A 26,746-nucleotide genomic window follows, 5' to 3' on the forward strand; every position below is an offset into this window, starting at 1 on the left:
TATGCCATTTCAGACCAAGACAGTGGCTGCAGAGAGGGGCTCAGCTCTTGGGGCGCAGGACCAGGGAAGAGGAACCTCCATCCTTGACCATGGTGAGGTCCCGCCGACCCCGCTGGGAGCGACCCTTGCATTTTCACAGCCCTGGATCACCACCAGGAACATCAACCCAACCCCTCTCTCCGAAGACAAGCAAAGTTTCTCCCTCCCCGAGCCCATCACCTGCCTGTCGTGCCTGCTGTCCCCCAGCAGCTCCCACGCCGCAGCAGGGATCCTCGGCAGCTCCTGCAGGGCTGGTGCCCGGCCCTGGAGCAGCATCCAAGAGGAACTTTGGCGTTTTGGCCCTCAACTGCCATCTCCTACCCACTGCCCCAGCCTGGACGCTCTCTCTGTGTCAAACCTTAGAGTCTCAGAGAGACTTTGAGCTCCTCAAAGACCTTCGGATAAATGCAGAACCACCGGCAAGGACCGGTGGCCACTCGGGCATGGAAGGAAGCCAAACCCCAACCCCAAACCTCCACGTCTCCCCAGCTTTCGCAGCCGGTCGCCGACTGGAGCCGGAGGAAGGAAAGAGATTTCCACATCCCAACTCGGCATCACCCAACAGGGACACGTGGTGGGTGGCTTCAGGCACCGAGGAACCGATGGCGCTGGTGGAGAGCGGCTGAGGTCACCCTGGCAACCGCGGATGGCGAAGATGACATTTTTACCAATCAATCGCCTCTTGCAATTAGCTGACACCCTCCATCCAGTGCAATTAAGCGAGCAATGGGATGCCACGCACATCCCAGTGCCGGGATGGAGGATACCGCTCCAGGCACCACGATAACCGTCCCGGCACATCGCCTTCTCCTGGCAGAGAAGCCCCCGGTGATGCAGCTCCACCACAGCAGACAGATCCACGCTTGCAGGGTAGATTTAAGCCTACGAGCCTGGTTTTTGCCTTCCCTCGTGGACTGAGCAGCTGTAGGTGCCCTGTTCCAATTATTATTATTATTATTATTATTATTATTATTATTATCCTATTTTTTATCCTATTTATCCTATTTTTTATCCTTATTATTATTATTATTATTATTATTATTATTATTATTATTATTTAGAAGCATTTCCCTGCAGGACATGGGCAGTAGCTCAGGCTGGGGGGAACCCCACACAGTCTCCAGCCTCGAGCCGGCACCTTCCCAGGCTCCTGTTAATGCTCCACACTTTGGTCCTGGCTCAGCTGCCACCACGGGGCCATCAGGATGCGACGGGTGGTGGATGATGGAGCTGCCTCCACGCACCCCGAGACCAAAACTGCAGCACGCAGGGGTGGTGGAAGGAGAGAGAGAGATGCCCTTGGCACTCAGCACCCACCTCCAAGACCCCAAAAAAGCACCCCCTTCCCAAAGCTGCATAACCAGTTGGCAGCTGCCATCCTTCCTGCCTGCATCCACCCTCTGCTCCCGGCCACCCTGCAGCCACCCTGGGACAGCACTGGTCAGAGAGTCATGGAATGGGTTGGGTTGGAAGGGACCTCAAAGCCCAGCCAGTTCCACCCCCTGCCATGGGCAGGGACACCTCCCACTGGATCAGGGGCTCCAAGCCCCATCCAACCTGGCCTGGAACCCCTCCAGGGATGGGGCAGCCACCACTGCTCTGGGCAACCTGGGCCAGGGCCTCTCCACCCTCACAGCAAAACATTTTGTCCTAAGATCTCATCTCAATCTCCCCTCTTGCAGCTCAAAACCATTTTCCCTCATCCAATCCCTTCATTCCCTGATCCAGAGCCCCTCCCCAGCTTTCCTGGAGCCCCTTTCAGCACTGGAAGCTGCTCTAAGGTCTCCCCAGAGCCTTCTCTTCTCCAGGCTGAACAACCCCAACTCTCTCAGCCCATCGTCATACGGGAGGTTCTCCAGCCCTTGGATCATGTCCATGGCCTCCTCTGGACTCGCTCCAACATCTCCATGTCCTTCCTGGTGGTGACCCAGCTTCTCGCCCACCGCCACCCCTGCCCTCCAGGCTGGCCGGTTCCCTTCTCTCACTGGGGGCTGGAGGAGGTCCCAGTGGTCCCCATGGTGACACTGTTGTCACCCACCTCACCCCACTGCAGGTTCAGGGCTGGAAACAGAGATCCCAATGTTTGGGGAGCGCCACAGTCCCTCTGCTCTGTGGGGCATTTTGGGGGTCTGAGACCATGGGGGGAAACAGGCATCTCCTGCTGCCGCTCCAGGGGAAACTGAGGCAGAGTGGCCAAGGTGTCCGAGCTCAGCGCTACAGCTGAGGAGCGACTGCGAGTCTGGCCAAGCAAGCGACTTCAGGAGGAGTGCAAAGGGAGAGGAGGATGCCATGAGGTCCCTGTCCCCATCCACCGTGGCAGAAAGGGTCTCATGACAGTGATGTCACCACGTGAAGAGTTTCCTGCCCGCATGCACAAGCCAGGAGATCCTTGGTGCACAATGGATCCTCACCTCCAGCCCTCACCTGCCTGGAAAACCCGAACAAACCGTGGTGAAAAGCTTTTTAAGGGGAAGATCGATGACTGTGGTCACCTCTGGCCCACGTGGGATGATTCAGTGACACACAGACACCCCTGAGATGCCCCTCACCAGGAAAAGATGCTGCAGGATGAGATGGATCCTGGCGCGATCCCTGGTAGCAGCTGCAGAGTTGCGTGTGATGAGCTGCCCGGTCTCAGCAGCGGCTGTGGAAAAGGGACATGGAATGACCACCACGTGCCCAAGCAGCTGCCCAAAACCCCTCCCCTCTTTGCAAAGAGCAGGTTTGGGGTGGAGGCGCCTTCGATTCGGGTTTGGAAATTCCCTCCGTGCTTGAGAAAGCAAAGCAGAGCGGAGGCAGGAGCAGGGCAAGGGCAGGGACCCCCTCTCCTCACTGCCCTTGTGTGGGGCCAAAATGAGCTCCGGCAGCACCATCAGGGACCCAGCGGGGCACTGCATCCCTGACAGCTCCGAGGACACGGCCAGCGCAGTGGCACCGATTCACCGGTGAAGAGCTCCAACCGGGATGGGAGCCAGAGGCTGTTTCCGCTGATCGATGCGAGCAGAGAGTGCAGGATGGGGCCAGAGCCCAGCGAGGGGAGGCGGAGGGGGAGATTTGTGACAGCCCAGCACCTCTGAACGGGGATGGAAATGGAGCCTTTTATAGAACCATGGAATGGTTTGGGTTGGAAAGGACCTTAAACCCTATCCAGTTCCAACCAGGGACACCTCCCACTGGATCAGGGGCTCCAAGCCCCATCCAACCTGGCCTTGAACCCCTCCAGGGATGGGGCAGCCACCACTGCTCTGGGCAACCTGGGCCAGGGCCTCCCCACCCTCACAGCAAAACATTTCTTCCCAAGATCGCATCTCAATCTCCCTTCTTGCAGCTCAAAACCATTCCCCCTCACCCTATCCCTGCCCTCCCTGATCCAGAGCCCCTCCCCAGCTTTCCTGGAGCCCCTTTCAGCACTGGAAGCTGCTCTTAGGTCCTCAGAGCCTTCTCCAGGCTGAACAAGCTTCATTTCACCTCCCTGAGTTCCAGCTCACCCTGAAGGAGCCAGATGCACCACTCTGGCCTCGCCATGGGAGTTTGGGGAAGGAAGGGAGCAAGGTCACAGCTCAGGGGGTCTCTTTGCTCGATTCCTTCCCCCTATTCAGCTGCAGCGCACAAAAGCCGAGCAGGTGGCTTTTGGGTGAAGCATCCTGAAGGGGCAAAGACTTCAGCAAGTGAGCAAGCCCCTCGCTGCAGGGTCTGTTGGTGATGCTCCCACTCCAGCAGTGCCCCTGGGATAAAACCCGTAGCACTTGTGTCTGTCTGTCCATCCACATGTCCGTCTGCACACTTGAGGCTGGGTAACCGGTGCTCGCCAGGGACCAGGAGTTTTGCAATGCTACAATCCCCACCTGAGTGGGAGTCCCCAGCGGGGACACAGAGGGTCCCTTCTACTCTCCAGGCTCTGAAAAAGCAGTGAAACAAACACTTAGAGCACTCCAGGGGTTCTCCGCCAGCCGGAGTCACCTCGGGGTGTCAGTCCGCTTCTGGCATGACCCAACACACGGGTGACCTGCAGGATGGGGACAAGGCAGGAGGAGAGGAGCCAAGCATCTCAAAGGCATCCCAGGAAGCTCACGCCAGAGCTCGGCACATCCAGCACCTCCCAGACCCACGGAGGCGACTGAGAAGACAGGTCAGCCGTGAATTTTATAGCATCCTAAGTAAACGCTGCCATCGCCAAGCCATCACCGGCACGTTAAATAAAACACATTGCCAGTGAGGTCATCTAATAGCCTATTATTTTTGTATTTGAACTTTTTACCTTCACCTCTTCCTCCGTGTTGAATCAGCTCCTTCGCTTGGCACTTTAATTCCTGCCCCATTTGTGAGATTGATAGGGGCTCTGGGGAGCCTGGCCAGGCAGTGGGAGGATGCCGAGGTGGGCACCGGCACACGCGGGATCTCGCTACGGCTCCAGGACGAAGGCAAGAAGAGCCGGGATCTGCCCGGCCGCTGCCCAGCACCTCAGGGCACAAGAGGTTTGCACACAGCCAGGATAAGGCCCAGGCATCACGGAGGAAATAAGAGTGACTGGGAGCTGAGGGGATGCTCCAGAGGAGCCTCCTGCCTTCAGGTGGGCTCCAGCACCCATCCTGCCCGGTCCGGCCGCAGGCAGAGCAGAGCCAGAGTCAGGAGAGTGCGTCTAATCAACACTCTTTTATTAAAAACAAAAAAGTACAAAAGGTTACAGGTTACAAGAGTTCTGTACAACCCAAACCCTCTTACAACCACAACCTCTGGCTTTACAAGTGTGTCAGTGCCCGGGGGTGGAGGCGAAGGCAGCCCGGGGGGTCTGACCTTTGCTCTGACCCACAGCGACAGTGTGGGTGGAAGCGGTCCCGCTGCCCCACTGATCCCAGAAGAGAGGCAACCCCACTCCAAATGCCTCATTTTAGGGGGTCTCGGCTGCTCCATGGGAGAAAGAAAGGTCCCCTGGCCCAGCAGGACCCGTGCTGGGAAGAAAGCACCCTGTGGCCTTGCTCTGCCTTCCCCAATGTGCGCCATGGGAACAAGCCAAGCCACCCACTCCCCAAATGAGACGCCACATGTGTGTTAGGAATGTGCCGGCTTTTCCAGGGAAGGCAGAGCTGTGGCAGAGGGCTGGGAACGCCTGCTGAGTAATGGGGGAACATCGAGCAAGAGCCGCTTTTGGAATCAGATCTGGCTGCACGGTGGGTGGATCAGCAGGCGGCTCCAGGTCTGCTCCATCACTGCAGCCAGGAATAAACAAGGGAAAGAAGAAGTGAAACCAAACCTTCCTTCCCTGCTTAGGAAGCACTGGATGTTCTCTCCAGCTCTCCCACAGCCTGGGAAGAACAGCATCATTACCTGCAGGCAATGGGAGAGGGGGATTAAGATAAGGTGTCCAGAGGCTGCTTCACATGGAAGTGCCACAGCTGGGAAGGGGCTGCATTTTTGGCAAAGGTGGGCTGCAGGGAGAGCTGGATGTGAGGTGCCCTACAGAGCATGGGGGAGCGGCAAGGAGCTGCGCGGCTGCAGATGTGGGGTAGGGACCAGGCTGGGAGCCCCCTGCCACTGCCCACCAGACAGGCTCGGCACTAACAGGAGCCTCTACAGCCCCTGCTTCTCCTGGTGGCTTCAGAACCTGGCGGAGGTCAGGTTCTGGAAGCCACATCCTTGCCTCTGCGGACAGCAGTGGGATGGGCAGAGCCTGCTGAGGCTTGTGGATGTACCAGCACCCTCCAGCCCACGGAGAGGGGCCCAAGCAGGATAGCCCTGCCTGTGGCACGTGGCCCAGCCCACCACCACGCTGGCCACAGAATCAGGATGTGCCAGGGGGGACACAGCACATCCCCCAGCTCCAAGCCCACCGCCACGCTGGCCACGGAGTCAGAATGTGCCAAGGGACGCAGAGCACGTCCCCCCCAGTTCCAAGCCCACTGCCACGCTTTCCAGCGAGGAGTCAGGGCAGTGGGACGTGTTGGGGTTCGTGCTGTGTGTCCCCCAGCTCTGAGGCCGCTGCCACCAGTTGGGGTACAAGCCAGACCCAGCTCCAACAGAAACCAAAACCCAGCAGCGCCCCTGTCCCGCTGCCACCGGCCACTCACGCAGGGATGAGAAGCTGGGAGCACCCCAGCCACTGCTGGGAAGCGATGTCTGTCCCCCTGGCTCAAATATCCAGCTGTAACACGGCCAGGCTGTCCCTGGACCTCAGCTGAAAGACCTCATCTACCAGGGATTATTTCCACCAGCTCTGTTTTCCCCTGACAGCAACGGAACCAAAGTGGAGAGAGACTGCTGGCACCTGTGCTTCTGCCCCGGCTGCCACAAGCACAGCTCTCAACAGTTGCTTTTGTCCAGGGTCCACACAGACAATAACTGGGTCTTTTGTTCTTTGTAAAACACCCAAGACATAAACTAGTTGAAGAGTAATTTTCAACTATTGCTTTTAGCTGCATCGAGTCCCTGCTCTCAGGGACAGACTGGTGGGGAGTCTAAGAGGGGACACTCTTAGGTGCAATCTTAGCTGCACCCAGATCCCCCAAAAACTCTTGATCCCTACATAAGAGCTCGCTGGAGACATGCTGGAAGTTCAGGGTCAGAACAGCTTGTCCTAACTCACAAAGACACGATGCCTGCTCTTACCCCTGTCCTCCCTGGACAGGCTGCAAGCTGCCGCTTGGCTCTGGGAGCCCATTTCATCTCAGCACCGCTGTCCCTTGCCTCGCTACTACACACACAGCTCCCTGAGGTCTGGGCGAGGTCTGACACATGCGGCTTCTCCCTTTTCCAGCCGTTGCAGAGCCAGGGTACCAGCCCTCAATGGAGGGATCACCTCGTAGTTCCCCCGACGCCTTCCCATCCCTCTGTGGCCTGCTGCTCCCACCAGGCGGTCTCAGAGATGGTCTCCCTCTCTCGCAGCTCTGGCTGTCTCCTCCACAGCGGGACCACATTAGAATCTCCTCCCAGATGGTTCTGTCCTTGGCTCTCACCACCCTTGCTTGCCGTTCACACACCAGCTACACAATCCACTCACTTTACAGCTTCCTGCCCAACTTCTTTCCACTTCCCTCCTCTCCAAACACTGCAGGAATCCACCTGCTTTGGAGTACAGAGGCAATTTAAGTTACATTTGAAAACAAAAAGAAAAAGATCTACCTTTAACTGAACCAGAAAGATCCATCTGCACGTATCCAACCTACCTCTAAAAGCTTCTCCTAGGAACCAAGAAGTTCTCTCTGGTTGTGCTACTCAAAACCACCTTGTCATGCCCTCGAGGCAATTGTTGTACCACAGAGTATCCCTCAGGTGAAGTAAAGAGGATCCAAGAGCCACTACCTGGACACAGGGACCTGCAAGCGGTGAGCCGGTGCCGTTCAGTTGCGCCAGCAGCAGTCCTGAAGTCCCATAGGTACCTGCGAGTGCACGGGGAGTCTGGGGTAGCATGCTGCTGCGTACGGGTGGACAGTGTTACTCTGAGCATTTATTGCACTGCTTCAAAGAGGTGGAGGAGGAACGGGAGAGAGAGAAAGCGCAAGTCATCGTTTCACTTTAGCATCTTCTTTGATCTTCCAGACCATCAGCTCCATGCAAGCTCTGGCATCCTCACTGGAGTCGTGCCCTTCCACTGGGGACAGAAGATCAAGGACAGCAGTTACCACGAGGGGTGCGTGCACGCCGCACAAAGCACCCAGAGGCTTTCCCAGCTGAGGTCCTGCCGGACTCTGCTGGCACAGCTGCTCCTGCTCTCTGCCACAGCAAACACAGCACCATCTATGACCACCGTGAATCAGTGATGCATTTAAAGTAGAGGAATTTCATAGAATCAGGGAATGGTTTGGGCTCGAAGGGATCTCAAAGCCAGTTCCAACCCCCCTGCCATGGGCAGGGACACTTCCCACTGGATCCGGTTGCTCCAAGCCTCATCCAACCTGGCCCTGAACACCTCCAGGGATGGGGCAGCCACCACTGCTCTGGGCAACCTGGGCCAGGGCCTCCCCACTCTTACAGCAAAACGTTTCTTCCCAAGATCTCATCTCAACTTCCCCTCTTTCAGCTCAAAACTGTTCCCCCTCGTCCTATCCCTGCACTCCCTGACAAATACCCCCCTTCCCAGCTTTCCTGTAGACAATTCCATCAATTCACACTGAAGTTCAGCAAAACCAAAATTCCACTAAACACATGTTCGCTGTTCAGCCTGACGCCGTTCCTTTGTTTCAATTAAGGACTGAAGTCCTGCTGGTCTGTAGGACTTCAGGCTACGGAGTACCTGGTCCGACAGGCCTCAGTTTCCCCAGCAGTGTGTTTTCAACATGCTCAAGGAGGGCAGAAAGGAACACATGATGCTTCAAAGAGAAAAGTTAACCTCAGTTTGCCAGAGAGAGAAAGGAGGGCATGACATGGCCTCAACAGAGTTACCTCTTGGCCTCCTCTCCTCTGGTCCCTACTTAGCACAGAGAGGCAAGAAGCAAGTTCTGTGGCCCTCAGAACAGGGTTAAACTGAAACTGCGGCAGTTTGCTGGCCCACTCACAGCTACTGCCAGATGCTCCATGGGGAAAGATAGATTACGAGCAAGAGGATGGAGCACAGGAAGGCAGGTCCAGAGAGCCCCAATCCGGGTGGGACGGGACACAAAACCCTCGCTCTCGGCTCCTCCTTGGTCTCACCATTGTCCTGGATGATGCGCTTGAGGTAGTCAGCCATCAGCGTCCGGAGAGCCCGCTTGTAAGGCAATCCCAGCCGGTGGGGAAAGACAATCGCAGTATCCACCACTGTGCCATGGATAAGCTGGATGAAGGAAGCAGGAAAGAAAGATGCTTATTATCCCCCTTCCACAGGGACGGACACTCCTTAGGATTAATCACACTAAAGCAATCTTCCGGTCAGCCTGTCGGGCTCTGTGTCATGTGCTGCTAAGCTCCAACCCAACCAGTCTTGCAAGAGGCTCTGAATCAAAGATGACTCCCCCTTCAAGAGCACGTGCATACAGGCTTCTCAACACTCTGCCAGCCAACAGACCTGCTCCCAAAGCCCTGCCTGAGTGCACATCCAAAGGAGCAGAAAGCCAGGGCTAGTTCAGTTTGTGTCACTCAAACAACAGGACGGGTCAATCCTGAAAACCCTGGCCTGGAGAAGCTAGGATTCCTCTCAGAGTGGCTTTCACAATGAAATACTGAGCCTTTTAGCTGCTTCTCAAGATGCAGACAAAGGTGGGAAGGATGTACAAGTCAAAACTGCACCTGACCCACTGCACAGCACACTGCCCCGACAGAAAAGGCCTGACCTTCAAGGTGTAAACCAGCCTGAAAACCTCCAGCCTGTCAGCAATGAGTCAACAGGAAGTTTTGAACCAGCACTGCTTAGCAAGGATGAAATGGGACAAGGATGAAATGGGAAATCTTGGACTTCTTGGCGTATGGGACTACATGGTGGGTGAGAGTGAGGCCCTGGCTGGCCCCACATCCAGGTCAAAGTGCCTGGGCACACAGGAGAGGCAAAAGGTTTGCTGTCCTCTCGGTATGAAGTGTGGTCATGCTGGAGGAACTGAGGATGCTGAGCAGATCAACACACTGCGTACCCTGCACAAAGGAGGACCAAAAGCCACCTCTGACAGAGTTCGTAAGCCGAGGGTAACCTGGCTCTTTTTAAATAGCAATTTTTCACTCTCAGGCTAAGACAAGATTAGCTCTCTGTTGGCCAAGAACATGGCCAAGAATATGGTCAACAAGTTTAATGGGCTCAAGTTGCGCCAGAGCAGGTTCAATTAGACACCAGGAACAATTTCTTCACTGAAAGGGTTCTCGGGCACTGGAAAGGCTGCCCAGGAAGGTGGTGGAGTCCCCATTCCTGGAGGGGCTTAAAAGACAGGGAGATGAGGTGCTGAAGGATATGGTTTAGTAATGGACAGGTATGGCTGGACTTGACCTCAGAGGTCTTTTCCAACCAAGTGAATCGGTGATTCTAATATGTGTTCAGCGAGAGCTAAAGGAACGTGGATGAAGGCAGCCCCACATCCCGAGTACGGGAATAAAATGCAAGGTCTAAGACATAAGCCTGTAGCCCTGACCAAAAGACATCTCCGAGACTCAACACAGGATGACTCAAGACAGGACCCTGGTAATCCCAGCTCCTCGGCTGCGACTCTTCCCAGGCACCAGCTAATGTTGCATGACAATCTGTACCTTCAGTATTAATGGTTTCATAGTGCGGCTTCGTAACTGCCTGCACACAGCTGCGGTTTAACAGAAACAACCTGCTTCGCTCTTCTGACTATAAAACTGCCAACGTTATGGATAAACTCTCCTAGACCGCAGTCAAGTTTGGCACCCACCCAGGCACAATGATAATTACTTATGTAGATCAGGAAGAGTGAGGAAACAGGATAATATAGCTTTAAATAAAAATGGAAATGCTATCACCATTTGGAGTTTGCCGGGGCCATTAGCGAGATGTCGACTTTACTGCCACAGCCTTCAGACATTACGACTTGACACGCCGCTGCCTGTCACGCTCTGCTATATGGCTCTTGGGTTCGTTCTCTTGGCAGCAGCTGCGACGCTGAGAGAAAATCCTGCCTCTAAGAGGCCAACTCAGTCATCTTGTGCTGATAAAACCGTAAATAATGTTTTTATGATGATGATGAACTCTCTCAGAGGCTGGGATAAAGAGTGCCATGGAGAGGTAAAACGCTTTGCAGGCATTAAAACCTCCTGTTTCCAAACCACCGTCATGAGTTGGCAACCCCAGCTTCTTCATCAAAGAAGCTGATGATAAAGAACGGCTGGAGGAAGCTCTGGCTTGGAGGCACAGGCTAAAGATTCAGCTCCTACCTGCCACACGCTTTCACGGTGACCCTGGACAAGCCCCCAGGGATCTCTGTTCAGAGCACAAGGGGAGAGGACAGCAGTCATGGCACAGAGATGTTCAGGCCAGACTGGTGAGGGGCAGGCAGGAAGCAAGAGATGAAAGACGAAAGTAGCACCAGGAATCACAGCAAACCAGGCTGAGAATCTAACTCAGAGAAAACAGATATAGAATCATGGAATGATTTGTGTTGGAAGGGACTTTAAAGATCATCCAGTTTCAACCCACGGCCATGGGAAGGGACACCTCCCACTGGATCCGGTTGTTCCAAGCGCCATCCAACCTGGCCTTGAACACCTCCAGGGATGGGGCAGCCACCACTGCTCTGGGCAACCTGGGACAGGGCCTCCCCACCCTCATCGTGAAGAATTTCTTCCTAATATCTTCACCTAAATCTTCCCCTTTTCAATTTAAAGCCATCCCCCCTCATCCTATCACTCCATGCCCTTGAAAAAAGTCCCTCCCCAGCTTTCCTGGAGCCCCTTTCAGCCTTGGAAGCTGCTCTAAGGTCTCTCTGAAACCTTCTCCCCTCCAGGCTGAACAACCTCAGTTCTCTCATCCTGTCCTCATAGCAGAGATGCTCCAGCCCTCAGATCATCTTTGTGGCCTCCTCTGGATCCATTCCAACAGTTCCATATCCTTCTCATATTGGATCTTAGCATTAGAAGAGGAAACCATGAGAATTATCTCCTGTGCAAAAACAACAGAGGCTTGTCTTCTTTCTAAAACACATTGTGGACATCCACAGGGCACAGGGCACCCCAGAGCCTCCCCTGTTCTCACCCTGACCCTGGCTGAGCAGATCTACAAGCCAGTCAAAGGATGCTGACACCAACAGAGGATCAACTCTATAACAAGGGTGAAAAGCAAACGATTTGAGATCAGTCCTTCGAACCAACCCTGCTCTACTCGCCCTCTTGCAGTCACCTCTGTCATCCCAGGCAGCACCAGTCACTGAAAACGGGGGTGACACCACACAAAAAGCCCACACACCCTCGCTCTTCCACCACAGACAGCTTCCCACTGGCTCATAGGTGAGCCAGATGATCTGTGCCCTCCTGGTTCTGGGAAACAGTTCCTAACTTTAAAGGAGACACCTAACACGTCAGGGTGGGAAAAAACATGAGAGAGATAGAAACGCAAGACTTACCTTTAGTGCAAATAAGTCGCTTTCCAAGCTGTGCCCTATCAATATGGTATCTGCACTGAACATGTTCAGTAGGACGGCTTGGACATCCCGCAGGGTGATACTAGTGTTCTTCAGGTCTTCTTCTGTCACACCTGAGAATCTGTAGAGCAAGAGCAGAAAGGAGGGCTTCCTCAACTAAGGAAACACCTCAAGATCCAAAGTGTTCCAGCCTTTAGGAAGTGGTGGTCAGACTTAACAAGTGCTCCCAGTAAGTTCTTGATTCTGAACGCAGATCTCCGACCCAAGAAGACTGTCCTTACCTGGTGTTGTAGTCCACCACCTTGGAGTCCGGTTTGACGAAGGTGTCATATACCACTTTAAGGTCAGAGTTGATCACAGTTACTCGTGTCAGCTCCAGTCCTTGCTTCGTGTAGCACTGCAAGCAACAGAGCAGACATGAAGACAGGAGCACACCGACCACAGCGTGGTGTCAACGGAGCCAGGCACTGGCATGCTACACCCAAAAGGTAGAACACTTAGCACAGCACGGCCAGCCAGCAAACACTGCTCAATGTCAGAGAGCTGGCTACAGCTTTTCAAGGGTGCAAGTAATCCTCAAATGAAGCACACATTGCCACAACTAATTAATAAGAGCTAATTTCATAGAATCATAGAGTCACAGAATGGTTTGAGTTGGAAGGGACCTCAAAGCCCATTCAGTTCCATCCACTGCCATGGGCAGGGACACCTCCCACTGGATCAGGGGCTCCAAGTCCCATCCAACCCGGCCTGGAACACCTCCAGGGATCGCGCAGCCACCACTGCTCTGGGCAACCTGGGCCAGAGCTTCCCCACCCTCACAGAAAAGCATTTCTTCCCAAGAGCTCATCTCAATCTCTCCTCTTGCAGCTTAAAACCATTCCCCCTTGTCCTATCCCTGCACTCCCTGAAAAAGAGCAATTAAATGTACACGACCAATATGATTTAGAGTCTACAGCAGAAAGGAAAGAAGACGGTAGGGAAACAGAGCTTTCCTCCAGCCACTTGCGTCACACCCCCTACCCTCGTTCCATGTTGCTTGCGCACTGACCCACCATCTCACAGTCCAACGCGTAGATTCCAGGGTAGCCATCAGTCGTAGGCAACTTCTCAAAAGTCTTCACAAAGCCATCAAGGCTCTCCTTCCGCCCGTCGTGGACGTGTTGCTTAAAGGAAAAAACAAAGTGACAACCGTGGATGGCAGGATCAAGAATCCAAAATGGTCACATCAACAGAACCTCCCACTTCAACAAAAACTATTTTTTGTAATCACTTCTGAAGTTTAATGAGGAACAGGTTTTGCTGACCAGTTGGTCCGAGAAGGTCAGGGCAAGAATAAACATAGCCATGTGCAACCCCAATCCCAAAGCCAGATCAGGGCTAGTGGTGTCATACCGAGAGCTGACAGAGGAGCAATGCCCCACCCAGCCAAGAACCAGCAGCTTTCAACTTTTGATTCGGAGTAGAGTTACTCAGGAAGGATCACACTGAGGTGTGACATTGATCTTACTCCAGCTGCTGGTTCCAGGTTCGGCTTGTGGCCGAGGCATGAACTCAATCCCAGACATGCCTGCTGAAGCATTAGCATCAGGAGTATCAGCATGAGAAACGGGAGTAATGAAGGATCAGAAAATGTCAATGTGTGCATATAAATAAAAGCCACTGTGTTCCAAAACCAGGCAGTTCGCAGACAGACAGGAGCTACTGCCTACCTGCACTTGAGGCAACACATGAGTGCTTCCAACCACTCTTCACTTACCCCGCCTAAAGCTCCAGGGTCAACAAGATCCAGCAGAGAAGAGCTCCCCAAGCGATTAGGAAAACTCAGGGTGATTTCACAAGTGGCTTAAGGCAATGCAAGACTAAGCTGCTGTTGCAACAGGAACTCCCACTCTCTCCCCTCCTCCGCAGCCACAGATCCCACCAAACTCGGTCTGCCTGAAAGCCTCCCTCGCACAGGGAGTCTGAAACAGGATGATTGCACTGACCCAGTTACCTGCACCGCTGAGGAGGCAGGAACATGTAACCGAGGGCAAGGCAGAAGCTGCAACCGCCCTGCTGCCCACTAACATGGTTTCAGGTCAAATTAAACCCTGCTCCACCCCTAGAAGTGACTCTCTCCCCCTTATTCCCCAGCGGGGTATTTTGTTTTAAGTTTTGCCTATTCCTAAATCTCAGTGTGCTTGTGCACAGCCCCCTTCATCGTGCTGCTCACAGATCCCACCCTGCAAGGAATCGGACTGTGCTTGCACATCTCAGGATAAAGAGACTGGAGAGATGAGGAATGAGGCACTTGGAAAGCTGGAACCTGTAGCAGAGGGATAAGCAAAGCAAGGATTTGTGTATTTTCCTGCACAGGTAGGCAGGGGTAGACAAAGAGCCACATAGTTTGATGTTAATGAGGCAGCTGGGCCAACACCAAGTTCCATCTCTCCCTGTATCCAAAGCCAGCACTGCTCAAAGCCTGCACGATTCGTCACCTCCCAGGAGCAAGAGGCCACACTTGTCCATTCTGAATCTATGCCCATAAACCTGATTGTTTTGCTGAAGAAATGGGTAAAGCGGATTACCAGACCAACACATAGGAAACACTTCTCTCCCTTACAGCTTAATCCCTCCCCTCCCTCTGTAATGCAATGCAACCAGGTGGTTAAGGAAAGGAAAAACAAAAGTCGAGGTGTTTTTATACACTGAGTCGATGCTCTGCAACTGCCTAGTTCTTCCTTGCTGAGGGGAGGGCAGAAAAGTTGCTTCTGATTTACAGACCAGTGAAAGAAGCAGACTTTGCTACTACAAAGAACAGCAGCTCAGGCTCCTCTGCTCCAAGGGAGCAGCTGGTGTGAGCGCAGCTCCATCCTGCCATCTCCTGTCGCACTGGCCAACTGCAGCATCACCCAGACAGGTGAAAGGAAGGAAAAGACATTGGCTTTTCTACCTAGCTACATGCCTGATTACTTAGAATAGTTTCTTATTACAAATATTTGCTATTTTCAACACTTTCCTTCAAAGTTCCAAGATCCTGCGCTCCCCAGTAGCCCAGACATCGCCGTAGCTCACTGTGTGCTCTCATCCTGAGCAGACTGGGGGCTCCAACCTTCAATCTACTAAAAGACACTGCAAAACTCACACACCAGGATGAGAAAACCAAGGAAGGCACAACACAGTGATCTGTAGCAGCACAACAACTCGGAGGCAGATGCGAAAGGATGCCGGAGGCCTGAAGCGCTGGTGGCATGCTTCATTGAGTAGGAGCCTATTAGAGAGACTGTGTTTCTTAAAAGGCTATGAGGTTTTATAGTCGACAACAGCCACGTAAAAACATGCAGAGAATTCATGGTTTTATAGCCACATCAATTTCACGATGGTTTTGGAACACTGATTAAAAAGGGATCCTAATTTCACATGAAAAAACGAAAGAGGAGAAGTAGCAGCCTGCCTGGTATCATCCATGCTTCAGGCTGCGCAGGGCAGCTTCTTGGTGCCCCTAGGGACAATTCTCCCTATTTGGACAAGCCTTGAGGTTTGCACTAGAACTCACTTCTAGCTCCAGCTTTTGGCCAGAACCAGAAGGGCACGTCCTTCTCCAGAACCTACAGGTGGCTTTGGTGGCCCTGTATCGCCTGCAGTCTTTCAAACGGTGGGACAGGAAGATGCCTTACTTACACCAGAGGTGCTCTGGGAGCCCCTTCCACTGGACATAACCTTCTTATCATAGAAACATTAAGGTGGGGAAAGACTTCTAAGCTCATCCAGTCCAACTGTCAGCCCACCACCACCATCCCTACTAATCCATGTCCCCAAGTGCACATCTGCACACTATTTGAAGCCCTCCAGAGACGGAGACTCCACCACTGCCCGGGGCAGCCTCTGCTTCACCACTCTGTCAGGAAAGATATTTTTCCAGTCTAAACCTCCCCTGGCACAAGTTGAGGCCATTCCCTCTTGTCCTATCACTTGTTACTTGGGAGAAGAGCCCAGCACCCACCTCCCTCCAATCTCCTTTTTGGGAGTTGCAGAGCAAAATGAGGTCTCCCCTCAGCCTCCTTTTCTCCAGACTAAACAGCCTCAGGTCCCTCAGCTGCTCCTCATAAGATTTGTGTTTTCTCATGCCGCGATCCCTCCCCAACATCCTCCTCAAGAGAAGTAATATTAAGGAGCTACAACAGGCTTCTTGGGAAGGTTCCTCCCTTTCACAAAGTAAACAGGAAACTAAGAACAGATTTGGTCTACAGCAGAAAGTTCCCTTAGCACGAGCACCTGGGAAAGCAAAAAAAAATGGAAAGAGATTTTGGGACACTGCTGTAAAAGCCCTGAGACTGCTTCTTAAAAAGAAATTCCTTATTTCTCACTTTTTCAATGTTTCCCTAAACAAGTCTTTACTTGAGCTTTTTCTAAGCAGCTTAACAAACCAAAATTTGCTTAGAACAAATGAATCCACATCACTCCCGACAGCTGAGTCTCCTCCTTCCTGCCAAACACTGAATTTTGATACCTTTGCATGTTTAAGAAATATTTGGTTTTCCCCTTAAGGGAAGCCACCATTCTTCTAAAGGCTAAAGCAACAATTACACAGGCATCGTCACTGTAAGTAGAGGACAAATGTCACTGAGAATAAAAAGGTGTTGCTCAATAACTTACTTTAGCAACCTGGCAGCCTGGTGAACCCACAGCTCCTGAGCAGCAGCTGTAATGAGTTTCCCATCCACCTGGCACTGGAAGAGCAAGAGATAAGAGTCAAAGACAAGAGTCCTGTTAACAAGAGCTAAACTTGAGCTCTCACATTAAAAGACAGCCTGGATGATCAACCATGACCACAGAATCATAGGATACTTTGAGTTGGAAGGGACCTCAAAGCCCATCCAGTCCCACCCCCTGCCATGGGCAGGGACACCTCCCACTGGATCAGGGGCTCCAAGCCCCATCCAACCTGGCCTGGAACCCCTCCAGGGATGGGGCAGCCACCGCTGCTCTGAGCAACCTGAGCTAGGGCCTCACCACCCTCATCGTGAAGAATTTCTTCCTAATATCTAATCTAAATCTTCACCTTTCTAATTTAAAGCCATTCCCCCTTGTCCTGTCCCTGTACTCCCCGATCAAGAGCCTCTCCCCAGCCTCCCTGAAGCCCCTTTCCGTACTGAAAGCTGCTCGAAGTTCTCCCCAGAGGCTTCTCTTCTCCAGGCTGAACAAACAAAGAGGGTAAATAAAGTATGACTTGCATGCAGCAATCTGAAGAGTTTAAATCTCTTGTGCTCAGGCAGACAAACTCCAGAAGCCAGAGTGCTGTGATGGAAAACCACAGCAGAGCTCAAACGAGGTTAGGGTCTTGCTGCAAATGAACTCAATCCAGACCAGTAAACACTCCTGGGCAGTGACAGGCGTCTGGTGCTCCCCAGTCAGCCTCCCAAACACTGGTTGTTTCAAAAGGCACCGGAGGGTTTCTTTTAAATTGAACTTTTTCCCAGATTCACATTTTTGGGACCTATAGCTACTCGCAGCAGCTCTTTGCAAGGCGATTGCAGCAGCAGCAGGGCCACACAGTGACAGAACTGGGAACTGTCACAATGTGCGAGTGTGATGAGCCCCAAAAATGTTCCACAGCAACTTAATCCCGAGGCAGGGTCAGTGTTCGGGGCTTGAGCACAGCTGGCACGCGACTGAGCCCTCTAATACCTCTCTGCTTGCGCAGCCGTCCCCAGTGATGGACACATTCCTCTTTGCGAACGCAGTTTCCAGAGGCCGAGACCATGTACTCGGTGCCACAGCGACAACAAATCCTGCAAGAGGCTTGAAAAGAAGAAAGAAGCAATAGTCAGGTCAACTAGAAATCCTTCCCCTCTCAAACACGGCCAAAACACAAGTAAATCAGAATCACTCAAGCTCCAAGCATCAAGGAAACAATCTTTATGGGTAAAAAGGATTCCAAGCATTGTTTCAAACTCCCAGAAAGACATAGCAGCTCCCCTGTAGCATTTACCTCCCCCAAACGCTTCCCAGAGGCAATTGTCAGACTCCCTAGTGGTTCTGATGTCCAACATCAGCTCCAACACAATTCACATCAACATTTGCTGCATTGTTTCTCCATCCACAGCAAATTATATTGTACTTTAACACGGTTATTTTAAGAAGCAGGATAAATAAGTCATTATTTGGTCATGAGAGCTAATGAAGTCTGGTTTCCAAGGGATCTGTGCCTTGTTACTTCCAAATGACACTCGAGCTCCTCCTGAGCAGAGCTAGTCTGTAAGGATTCTCCGGCATCTGAAAACAGGAATGCTTACAGCCCAGCCTGGCACATTGAAGGGGCAGTCATGGACTTTTCCCTCCTGTTGTCCACGCTTGTACTGCCCACAACTCAAAAAAGGGATGCAAAAACCGACAGTAAAGAAGCTGACTGTCATGCTTTTGACATCCATTCAACTCCCTAAGTTCTAGCTTGAGCATTTAAGCTGCTAACACATTCCCAGCTCCGCATAACCCCAGTCTAAACCACTTCCACCCACTGACCACGGTCACAGCACTAACAGAGTAGCTTTAGCCAAATAAGAACAAACTCTCAGATCCTGCAACATCTAAAGGAAACTACAGAACCAGAACATGATCTTGGAGTCATACAAAGGAGCCGCCTGGAGAAAAGGGCTCTAACAAACGCAGTTCTTAACAGCGTTAATGCAAGAAAGCTTTCGTACAGGTAGCTTCAGTAACCACATAACACATGTAGACACAAGGTGTTAATATGAGTGAGCACTTAGCACACTTTAGCTAGGTCTCTCCAAACTGCTGCTCAGAGAAGTGTGGCACGGCACCTCCAGTATATCCTGTGTTTTACCCCCGTGGCACTGCTCTAAGCAGCCTAAGAATCATAGAATCACTAGGTTGGAAGGGATCTCTTGGATGACTGAGTCCAACCATTCCTATCTGCTACTAAACCATGTCCCTGAGCACCTCGTCTAGTCTTTGGCCACTTCTGTCTCTTCCAAGTGTAAAGCTTGCTACAGGAGTCTGGAAAATTCATACGGAGGAGGACCCCACCATGAGAAAATGAGGGATCGTGTTGTGTCATTGAAAAAAGGGTGTTTGGGAATTATCTGGCCCAGCATTGTGAAGGAATCAAGCAGAGAAGTGTACGATTCAACCCAGCAAGGTGTGACCCTCTGCGAAACTTGCCTGGCCTGATATCATGGAATGGTTTGGGTTGGAAGGGACCTCAAAGCCCATCCAGTTCCACCCTCTGCCATGGGAAGGAACACCTCCCACTGGATCAGGGGCTTCAAGCCCCATCCAACCTGGCCTTGAACACCTCCAGGGATGGGGCAGCCATCACTGCTCTGGGCAACCTGGGCCTCCCCACCCTCACAGAAAAACATTTAATCCTAAAATCTCATCTCAATCTCCCCTCTTGCAGCTGAAAATCACTTCTCTTCATCCTATCCCTGCACTCCCTGATCAAGAACCCCTCCCCAGCTTTCCTGGAGCGCCTTTCAGTGCTAGAAGCTGCTCTAAGGTCTCCTCGGAGCCTTCTCTTCTCCAGGCTAAACAACCGAACTCCCTCAGCCTGTCCTCATACGGGAGGTGCTCCAGCCCTCGGACCATCTCCGAGGCCACAAACACCACAAACTATAAGCCCTGCATCAAAAATAACATTCTTGTGGCACAAGCTGAAGAAACTCATCCTCTACAAAGGCAGCAGAGTTCTGCATCCACACTCCTCTCCTCTGCCGACACAGAGGTCACAGCCAAGGAGACCCACCACAACAGGAGCCTACGGCTCCATGCTGAGATCAAGAACATCTCTCTGCAAAAAGACCAGCTGGAAAGCAGGATAGGCACCTCCAGTTGTAACGCATCTAGCAAACCTTGTAGAATGAAAGAGCCAGCAGAGCTTACAGTCAAGCGTTTTCTTCTCCTCTGCAGTGAAGAGGACGGCACGACCGGGCTTCTCTGGGTGAGGCATTGGGTAACCATTTTCCTTGAGCTGCTCCTCAGTCATCAGATACTCCTTTAGGCGCCGGTACAAGGCAGCTCCTGAACACAAAGGCAATGCTGAAGTCGGATTGCTTATGCAGGAGCTGTTTCTCTTACTGCTTTTTGCTTTACCAGGCCTCCTGGCAGGGATTCTCACTGTTCCAAACTTGCTCCCACTGCCTTTGTTCAGGGTTGACAGGGAAATAGGTACCAGAGCACCAAAAAAATCTGGTCACTGGCACACAAGTATATTTTTAACCTCTTCAAAAAACAGCATTAACTCTGGAAACAGAATTCCTCCAAAAGGGCCCGTATTCAGGCTTTGTTGTTACCAACGTGAGACTTCTCCCACTTTAACGTTGTAAAAGCATTAACCGATAACTGGTAACACAGCCCAAAGAATGCCCCTCAAAGACCACCCAGAGCTACCTAAAAATTCATTACACAAAGCTTTCTTCCTGCTGTTGATTTCAAGGCGCTCACTTCATTTCAAAGAATAATTATAACTTCTCCTGCTCTGCTCAATATCTCTCCTTTCACTGCGACGTTAAACCCTTCCAATATTGTCCAACCCTTTGATGTTGCTTAGCTGAGCTATACAGGGCCTTTTAAGCTTCCTCCAGGTCAATTCCTTCTGCTCTGTGGTCTCCCCATCTCTTCTCTGATCTCCTCAACAATTTCCCTACATCTCTTGGCAACCAAAATACCCATAACCGATTTGGGCCAATGTGGATAACGCTTGTGGCACAATCCTTTGGCTGCGATACGACCTTACTATGACATTCCTAACTGTGAAAGTGAGGCCTACAGAGCAGACGGAGATATCTAAGGGTTTGCCTTTTAATCCGAGAGGGACGTTGTAAAGCACAGCTTCAGGGCAAGAAAGTTCAAGTAAAATCCAGACAGAAACAAAAGCCCAAAAGTCAGCAATACCCAAAACACAAGAGGAGGCTCTAAACAGTTACTGATGCTACATCAAAGCCACATGGGCTACATGAATGAACTCACAGAGCAAAGTGGAGAAGGAAGCATGGAATCATAGGATAGTTTGGTTGGAAAAGACGTTTGAGATCTTTGAGTCCAACCGTACCTGTCCACTACTAAACCCAGATCCCTGAGCACCCCATCTGCCTGTCTTTTAAATGCATCCCAGGATGAGGACTCAACACTCTTTCGGTGAAGAAATTTTTCCTAATATCCAATCTAAACCTCCCCTGCTGCAACTTGAGGCCCTTTCCTCTCATCCTGTCACTTATTACTTGGGGAAAGAGACCAACACTCACCTCACCCCAATCTCTTTTCAGGCAGTTGTAGACAGCAATGAGGACTCCTCTCAGCCTCCTTTTCACCAGGCTAAACAATCCCAGCTCTCTCAGTTGCCTCTGATAAGACTTGTTCTCCAGCCCCTTCACCAACCCCATTTCTCTTCTCTGGACGTGCTCCAGCCCAGGATTCGAAGTGCAGCCTCACCAATGCCAAGTAGAGGGGCACAATGACATCCCTGGTCCTGGTGGCCACACTGTTTGACACAGGCCAAGATGCTGTTGGCCTTCTTGGCCGCCTGGGCCATCCCTGGCTCATATCTGCCCTCAGTCAATCAACACCCCAGGGTCCTTTTCTGCCAGGCAGCTTTGCCCCAAGCCTGGAACGCTGCGTGGGGTTGTTGTGTCCTAAGTGCAAGACTCAACTTGGCCTTGTTGAACCTCATCCCATTAAGGAAGGTGCTGATCCAAATGGCGTGCCGTCCTCCGAGAGAGTCTGCAGCACTCTGCTGCAGTTCCGTGATAAATCATCACACCAGCTCGCAGATAAATCCCAGCACTTCATGCATCAGCAGGATCCCGCTCTCCCCAGTCGCAACATTAACACCTCCAGCTATAATTCACAGCTTATGGCCTCGCAGGAGCAGGGTCTTACCTGTTAAATCCTCTGATCTCAAGCTCCCTGACCGGTTTAGAGTAAAGCTTGTCTTAGCAGCAAGCTTCCCTCCCAGCACAGCTTCATGGGACACCACTTTCTTGTTACTCATCTCTGCAGAGATAAGAAGGAAGAAGCAGAACAGGACAGACATCAGACACCCAGCTGAGTTACAGAATGATTTGGGTTCAAAGGGAACTTCAAGCCCATCCAGTTCCACCCACTGCCATGAGCAGGGACACCTCCCACTGGATCCGGTTGCTCCAAGCCCCATCCAACCTGGCCTTGAACACCTCCAGGGATGGTGCAGCCACCACTGCTCTGGGCAACCTGGGCCAGGGCCTCCCCACCATTATGACAATTTCTTTGTAATCTCTAATCTAAATCTTCCCCCTTCCAATCTAAAGCCATTCGCCCTCGTGCTATCACTACCTGCCCTTCTAAAATGTCTCTTCCCAGCTTTCTTGCAAGCCCCCAGTCCTAGACTCTGGGTCACCACACATCAGCCAAAGGGGGACTGCATTTATCTTCCTAAATCCCTGCTCTGCTCCTGACATGGGCACAAGTGAGGTGATAGCTCAGCACTATGAGGAGCTGTCTTTTCACACCGTTGGCCCACAGCAACCTTTTTTAAGGGCAGCAAGCAGGCAGAGTTCTAGTAGCTCTACCTGCTTCCTCGGCACAACAAGCTTTCCTCCTGATCAAAAGCAAGAGAGGACTCAGCCACTCAACCCAGTCACGTGCTGCTTGGTGGGATCACCTACCCACAGCAAGTGGCTTTGTTGTTAGGTCCCCGCAGACCAGACTCCCCCATCGAATCTTTCAACTTCCTTTAGAAAGGAGCTTCAGAGCTCTAGAATATGCTCAGCACATCAGCTAATGGCAGATAGGTGCTTTTTACTAATCATTATCTGGCAGCCCTCTCCTGAAGGCCAGCCTCCCAAGTTCAGCCGCTCTGACTAATGGCCATGAAGGTAATGAAGACAGAGGGGAGAAAAGGGAAGAGACCGGGGAGAAAAAAAAAATTCACAAGAACAGCACAAATTGATTGTTTAATGTACCCTCTCGAGAGCCAATAATGAAATGTCTTAACCCTCTTCGTTTCTCTCTTGAAGCTTAATGTGTGTAACAGATTTCTGCGGTGATGGACGAGTCTATCACTTTGAAGGCATCATGTGAAAGTTACTCCATTAGCGGGGCTTTTCATTTTAAAGAACTTGTGCTAAAAAAAAAATCCATGTGGCATTATCTCCATTTAGGTTCAGACAGCCAACAAAGCATTGCAGGACTCGCCTCTTGAAGGCCCATTAAAGCTTGCCAGGCTATAAAAAGCTAACTGGAGTTGTTTGCCTTTCAGCATAATGCTTCTGAGAAATGGGTCTGTCTTTTCAACAAGTTCCTCTCTGTGACTTCTAATCCAAGCAGGGCTCGGCTTATTAAACCACAAACGTGGTACGTACTGTTCGTACTGGACGGGGAATTGGGCACAAGGCTTCGGAGCTTCTTTAAGGTGTTCACTGCCACATTCAGGTAGATATTGCGACTGGTGCTACGTTCATAAGCCACCTTCTCTTCTGACAGAGCCTGCAAACAAGAAAATTCATTACTATATGCTCTGTTTCCACTATTCATGGAATCATAGAACCGTAGAATCATTCTATGATTCTATGATTCTTAGAACGCTTTTCGTTGGAAGGGACCTCAAAGCCCAGCTAGTTCCACCCCCTGTCACGGGCAGGGACATTTCCCACTGGATCAGGGGCTCCAAGCCCCATCCAATCTGGTCTTGAACCCCTCCAGGGATAGGGCAGCCACCACTGCTCTGGGCAACCTGGGCCAGAGCCTCCCCACCCTCACAGAAAAACATTTCTCCCTAAGATCTCATCTCAATATCCCCTCTTTCAGCTCCAAATCGTTCCCCCTCATCTTATCCCTGCACCTCCGGATCACAAGCCCCTCCTGAGGATTCCTGGAGCCCCTTTCAGTGCTGGGAGCTGCTCTAAGGTCTCCCCAAAGCCTTCTCTTCTCCAGGCTGAATAACCCGAACCTTTCCAGCATTTCCCTCCTTGTTGGGAGGTGCTCCAGCCCTCACATCACCTATTGCTTTTGGAAAAAAAAGAAATGTTTGGCTCTTAAAATACAGAATCGAAGTATGATAGCAAAAAAATTGCCTGTCAAGAAACTGAGTAATGAAGTGGAACATGGCACAAATACATAATGGTCGTGGGGCCAGTTTAGGCAAGCTAGGAAAAAACTAATTGTATTTGAAACAAAGTGCTGGGAGAAGCATTTTCGTGTGAAACCTTCCCTGACAGAGTAACAATGCAGCTCTGGAACTGCCCAAGAAAGGCCATTTTCCCTACTTCTGTGGCAGCGCCAGATCTTAACTGGCTAGAAAAGGAAGTCTGGCAAGTGGTCACTCCTTGGATGCAACAGGCACATTCCCTCTAGGGAGCTGTGAAGGTAAAATCCCACCAAAGAAATCCTTGTGGCATCAGTTTTGGTTATAAAAACACACCACACAATGGCCCATATTTGCCCAACTAACATTAGTGGCCAAAGTTTTCCAATAAATAGCACAACTTTCTCAACTTTGCTAACACACTCTCCCCTAAGTTCCTTTTGCTTCCTGAATGCAGGGAAAGATGGGATTTCCTACTGGAAACCCCCATGGAATTACATTTTCTGTTGTCCAACCTGGAACTACTCAATGACTGTCAGAACAGTACATGGATAGGAGAGATTTCTGCATTTGTTGCCACTTTAGGTCTCAGCCGCATTATTCCCTGTTGCGGAGTTTATTCGCAAGAAGCAAGCACCGGCACAGACCTTGTCAAACGCTTCCTGGGAGGAGGAGCAGAACTTCAGGCACTCATCGATGAAGAGATTGAGATATCTTTGACGAATGTTTGTTGGGACTTTAGCACCAAATTCTGTGGGAATAACAGGCCTCTGTAAGCTGGTGCTCTAGAGATGAGACAGAGAGAGAAAGAGGCTATTGAGGGTTTCAGAGTGAGACTCTCACATATACTCTGTTATTAATAGTGGCACGACTTCCTTTCCGAAAATCTGCCCAGAGCTAAACGCTGCTTTTGGTACTAAAAATGCCACTTGAAGCTTTTATGTCACCCTCAGTATTTTAACTACTCCAAAAACCCAACCACGTCTCCTTACGCAACTCGCCCAGCAGCCCAGGCCTCCCAGTGGCATTAGTCACAAAGCTACATTTACACATAAAGCATTCCCGACCACGGAAATGATGACGTTTACATTAAGAGACTCAAGATCAGGACAGTACTAAGCACCGCGCATTGAACTGGAGACAAACACACGACCCCAGTACAGTGCAGGACAGACGTAGTTTTCTTTTGAGTACTCTGGCTGTGAAGAGAGAACAGAAGGCCCGGTCCTGCCAGGCTGGCAGCCAGCTAAAGCATCACACCTTGTGGGAATCCTCTAACTTGTCTGGATGGGGTTTTTTTCTTCCTTCTGTAACACAAAGTGGGGTGCTCCTGAAAGGATTTCCCCCTTAAATGCAACAACATGGTCTTCATACACAAAAACTGCATGTTGGACCCAGTTTCATCTGACCTAGGAAACCTACAGTTTTGGTTTAACACCAAATCACAGCATTTGCCTCTTTATCGGAGAAGAACCTCTACGTTCACCTCTGAAGCACCCAACTGTTTTGTCAGTCTGTATTTCTCCATCCCACCCGAGAGATGTCCATAAACCAAAACTCTGCTGCAACCCATCATAGAAACAGCTCGACTGAAAACATGGGTGCGTTCAAAGTGGAGCAACTGGTCCTGCCTCAATAGGAAGAGCGCTTGTTTTCCTCACAAGACTTCTATTTTGATGCCCTGCTCAAGGGGATTTGGTCCTTTTCATTGCACATATATACTCAACTTCTGATGCGATACTCCTTAAGCACCTCTATAATACTGGTAAATATTTCATCCTTCCACTTATTTTGTTTATTTTTAATCAGCTTCAAGTTCTATGTTACTATGGTGGTTTTGTGGGTGGAGAAGGAAGAAAACGACTTTTCACTCCTACAGAAATAATCAGAGCATGCTATGACATATCAATAAAGATATAATAAAGATACCTCCCCCAGGGGGGAGAAAGAAGAGAGGGGGAGAAAGAAGAGAGGGGGAGAAAGAAGAGAGGGGGAGAAAGAAGAGAGGGGGAGAAAGAAGAGAGGGGGAGAAAGAAGAGAGGGGGAGAAAGAAGAGAGGGGGAGAAAGAAGAGAGGGGGAGAAAGAAGAGAGGGGGAGAAAGAAGAGAGGGGGAGAAAGAAGAGAGGGGGAGAAAGAAGAGAGGGGGAGAAAGAAGAGAGGGGGAGAAAGAAGAGAGGGGGAGAAAGAAGAGAGGGGGAGAAAGAAGAGAGGGGGAGAAAGAAGAGAGGGGGGAGAAAGAAGAGAGGGGGAGAAAGAAGAGAGGGGGAGAAAGAAGAGAGGGGGAGAAAGAAGAGAGGGGGAGAAAGAAGAGAGGGGGAGAAAGAAGAGAGGGGGAGAAAGAAGAGAGGGGGAGAAAGAAGAGAGGGGGAGAAAGAAGAGAGGGGGAGAAAGAAGAGATGGGGAGAAAGAAGAGAGGGGGAGAAAGAAGAGAGGGGGAGAAAGAAGAGAGGGGGAGAAAGAAGAGAGGGGGAGAAAGAAGAGAGGGGGAGAAAGAAGAGAGGGGGAGAAAGAAGAGAGGGGGAGAAAGAAGAGAGGGGGAGAAAGAAGAGAGGGGGAGAAAGAAGAGAGGGGGAGAAAGAAGAGAGGGGGAGAAAGAAGAGAGGGGGAGAAAGAAGAGAGGGGGAGAAAGAAGAGAGGGGGAGAAAGAAGAGAGGG

General features: G+C 51.2%; 1 protein-coding gene across 4 annotated transcripts in view; it reads right to left on the reverse strand.

The window, feature by feature from the left end:
• Positions 1-4,659: 4,659 nt before the first annotated feature.
• REXO1 (RNA exonuclease 1 homolog) overlaps positions 4,660-26,746 on the reverse strand; it is a 43,877-nt gene continuing 21,790 nt past the window's right edge. For 2 of the 4 annotated variants that reach the window (XM_054050103.1, XM_009570507.2), the window contains exons 6-16: positions 24,738-24,875; positions 23,369-23,492; positions 21,909-22,022; positions 19,914-20,051; positions 17,700-17,813; positions 16,668-16,741; positions 13,085-13,195; positions 12,311-12,426; positions 12,012-12,150; positions 8,665-8,785; positions 4,660-7,624 (exon numbers count right to left, since the gene is read on the reverse strand). In XM_054050103.1, coding sequence (XP_053906078.1) covers positions 7,536-7,624; positions 8,665-8,785; positions 12,012-12,150; positions 12,311-12,426; positions 13,085-13,195; positions 16,668-16,741; positions 17,700-17,813; positions 19,914-20,051; positions 21,909-22,022; positions 23,369-23,492; positions 24,738-24,875 — 1,278 coding nt within the window. In that variant the 3' untranslated portion in view covers positions 4,660-7,535. Of the gene's footprint in view, positions 7,625-8,664; positions 8,786-12,011; positions 12,151-12,310; positions 12,505-13,052; positions 13,196-16,667; positions 16,742-17,699; positions 17,814-19,913; positions 20,052-21,908; positions 22,023-23,368; positions 23,493-24,737; positions 24,876-26,746 lie in introns of those variants that run through there. The other 2 variants (XR_008447262.1, XR_008447263.1) reach the window with 2 other exon arrangements.

Source organism: Cuculus canorus, chromosome 27 (genome assembly GCF_017976375.1).
Source record: "Cuculus canorus isolate bCucCan1 chromosome 27, bCucCan1.pri, whole genome shotgun sequence".
NCBI lineage: Eukaryota > Metazoa > Chordata > Aves > Cuculiformes > Cuculidae > Cuculus > Cuculus canorus.